Raw genomic sequence first — 1,791 nt, 5'->3', positions numbered from 1 at the left:
ATGTAATACTACTTATGCTATGACAAATGTAAGTTCTTTAATGTTTTTATTCCCTAGAACAACTAATGAAGTAACATGTAGTAGAAATCCTTTATTAGCATCTTTACAATTACAAATTGATAATAAACCTTATCCTGATAAACCATTTTCATCTATAGAAAAATCACATACTATTTATAATATTACTAATGCTGGTTTAGATAATTTATTCTCTCCTTCAAAAGAATTTGCTTATTCATTAGAATATAATGAAATAGATACTAATTCAATTATAGGAAAAGCAGGAAATGGAAAATATATTCCACCACTTAAAGATAATACATCATATTGTTTCTTATGTAGTACTGAAAGATTAAGTGGTTATGGTACATTTTGTGATGGAATTACTAAAGATAATGCTCATGTAACACTTTCTGGAACTTTATTAATTCCTAATAATGAACATCCTTATATCACTAATCCTTTAACTAAAGAATCAAATGATAGATGTCCAATTATGCTTGTATGTCAAGATTGTTTCTGGAGATGTACATTACAAGGTGGTTGTGAATATATTTGTAATAACAAATATTTTGTTAAAGAAAAAACAGGAACAGATTAAATTAATTCATTTATTTATTAATTTTTGATATAACAACTTTCATAACGTTCATTAACTTGTTTAATATAATCAAAATTTATTTCTGAAATAATTCCTCTATTTCTTTCTATAATTCTTTTCTTTTGAATATAAAAATAAAAGTAAAAAATATAAGATGAAATTTGATTAAATAAAAAGATCATTTATAATTATACTGTAAGTTTTGGTAATGATGGTAATATATATTCTGTTTCATCAATTGTTTCTTCTCTTTCTTGTACTAAATCTGAAACTTTAATTTTATCAAATGTTTTAATTTTATTATAACTTCCATCTAAATTAATATGACATAAACTTATTTCATATTCATTTGATTTTGTTTGATTAAATACATAATATATTTCTGCTACATAATAATTTTTATTACTATATGTATAAACATATTCATCACTTGAATTTGAGTTACAACAATATTTCATTATTGCTGAACAATCAATTGATTTTCTTCCAAATGAAATAAATAAATTATTTTGTTTGAGATTATAAGTTTTATCATCATAATAAAAATGATGATTAAAATTTGTGAAAGGAACAACAGATTCAAATTTTACTTCTTCATTTCCATAATTAATTAATTGTTTTACAATAATACCATTAATAACTTTATTATTTTCTGTTATTCCTTTAGGAATATTATTAATTTTATCATTAATATAAGATTTTAAACCTTTCATTTTTATTATTGTTTCTTCATTAAAATAAAGTGGTGAATATAATGTTTCATTAACAAGAGAAGATAAAGATATTAATTGAGATGTTAAATTATTAATTTCATTCATATTTGTTGTATTTAATGTTATTAATTGTGATACATCATCTCTAATATCATCAATATATATATTTGTTTCTTTCATTTTCTCTTTTATTTCATCAATTTCATTATTTGATAGAATATCTTTAACATTAATTGTTGTCATTCCATCTAATGATTTAATTGTATCAAGATAAATTGTATTATTGTTAAAATATCTTGTTGTTAAAATATTATTTTTATTTAAATATTTTGAACCAATTGCTTCCATTTAATAATGTAAATTAAGTTCTAAGATAAAATATTCATCCCAAATTCCAAGTGGCATAATGATATTTCCTTTATAATCTTTAAACCATATTTCTATTGAAGTTATATTTTTATTAATATTAAAATGTTT

At 20.7% G+C, this 1,791-nt stretch overlaps 2 protein-coding genes across 2 annotated transcripts, besides 6 other annotated features; one reads left to right on the top strand and one right to left on the bottom strand.

Moving 5' to 3' along the window:
- Window positions 1-19: 19 nt before the first annotated feature.
- On the top strand, window positions 20-601 carry EDI_179100 (uncharacterized protein; the record flags this gene model as incomplete). Its single annotated transcript, XM_001736739.1, has 1 exon — window positions 20-601. The coding sequence occupies one exon, from the start codon at window positions 20-22 to the stop codon at window positions 599-601; it is 582 nt and encodes a 193-aa protein (XP_001736791.1).
- Window positions 597-627: a sequence feature (AT_rich).
- A 99-nt stretch (window positions 628-726) lies between these two features.
- Window positions 727-794: a sequence feature (AT_rich).
- EDI_179090 (uncharacterized protein) lies at window positions 790-1,662 on the bottom strand (the record flags this gene model as incomplete). The annotated part of the gene is made up of 1 exon (XM_001736738.1): window positions 790-1,662. One exon carries the CDS (start codon window positions 1,660-1,662, stop codon window positions 790-792), a length of 873 nt encoding a protein of 290 aa, XP_001736790.1.
- Window positions 874-970: a microsatellite.
- Window positions 1,270-1,306: a sequence feature (AT_rich).
- Window positions 1,617-1,645: a sequence feature (AT_rich).
- A 101-nt stretch (window positions 1,663-1,763) lies between the features above and the next one.
- Window positions 1,764-1,787: a sequence feature (AT_rich).
- Window positions 1,788-1,791: the final 4 nt, after the last annotated feature.

The sequence above is a fragment of the Entamoeba dispar genome, genomic scaffold, assembly GCF_000209125.1.
Source record: "Entamoeba dispar SAW760 scf_1105229460049 genomic scaffold, whole genome shotgun sequence".
NCBI classification, from domain to species: domain Eukaryota; phylum Evosea; order Mastigamoebida; family Endamoebidae; genus Entamoeba; species Entamoeba dispar.
The sequence above is the reverse complement of the archived record's forward strand: the minus strand, read 5'-3'. Positions and strand labels throughout refer to the sequence as shown.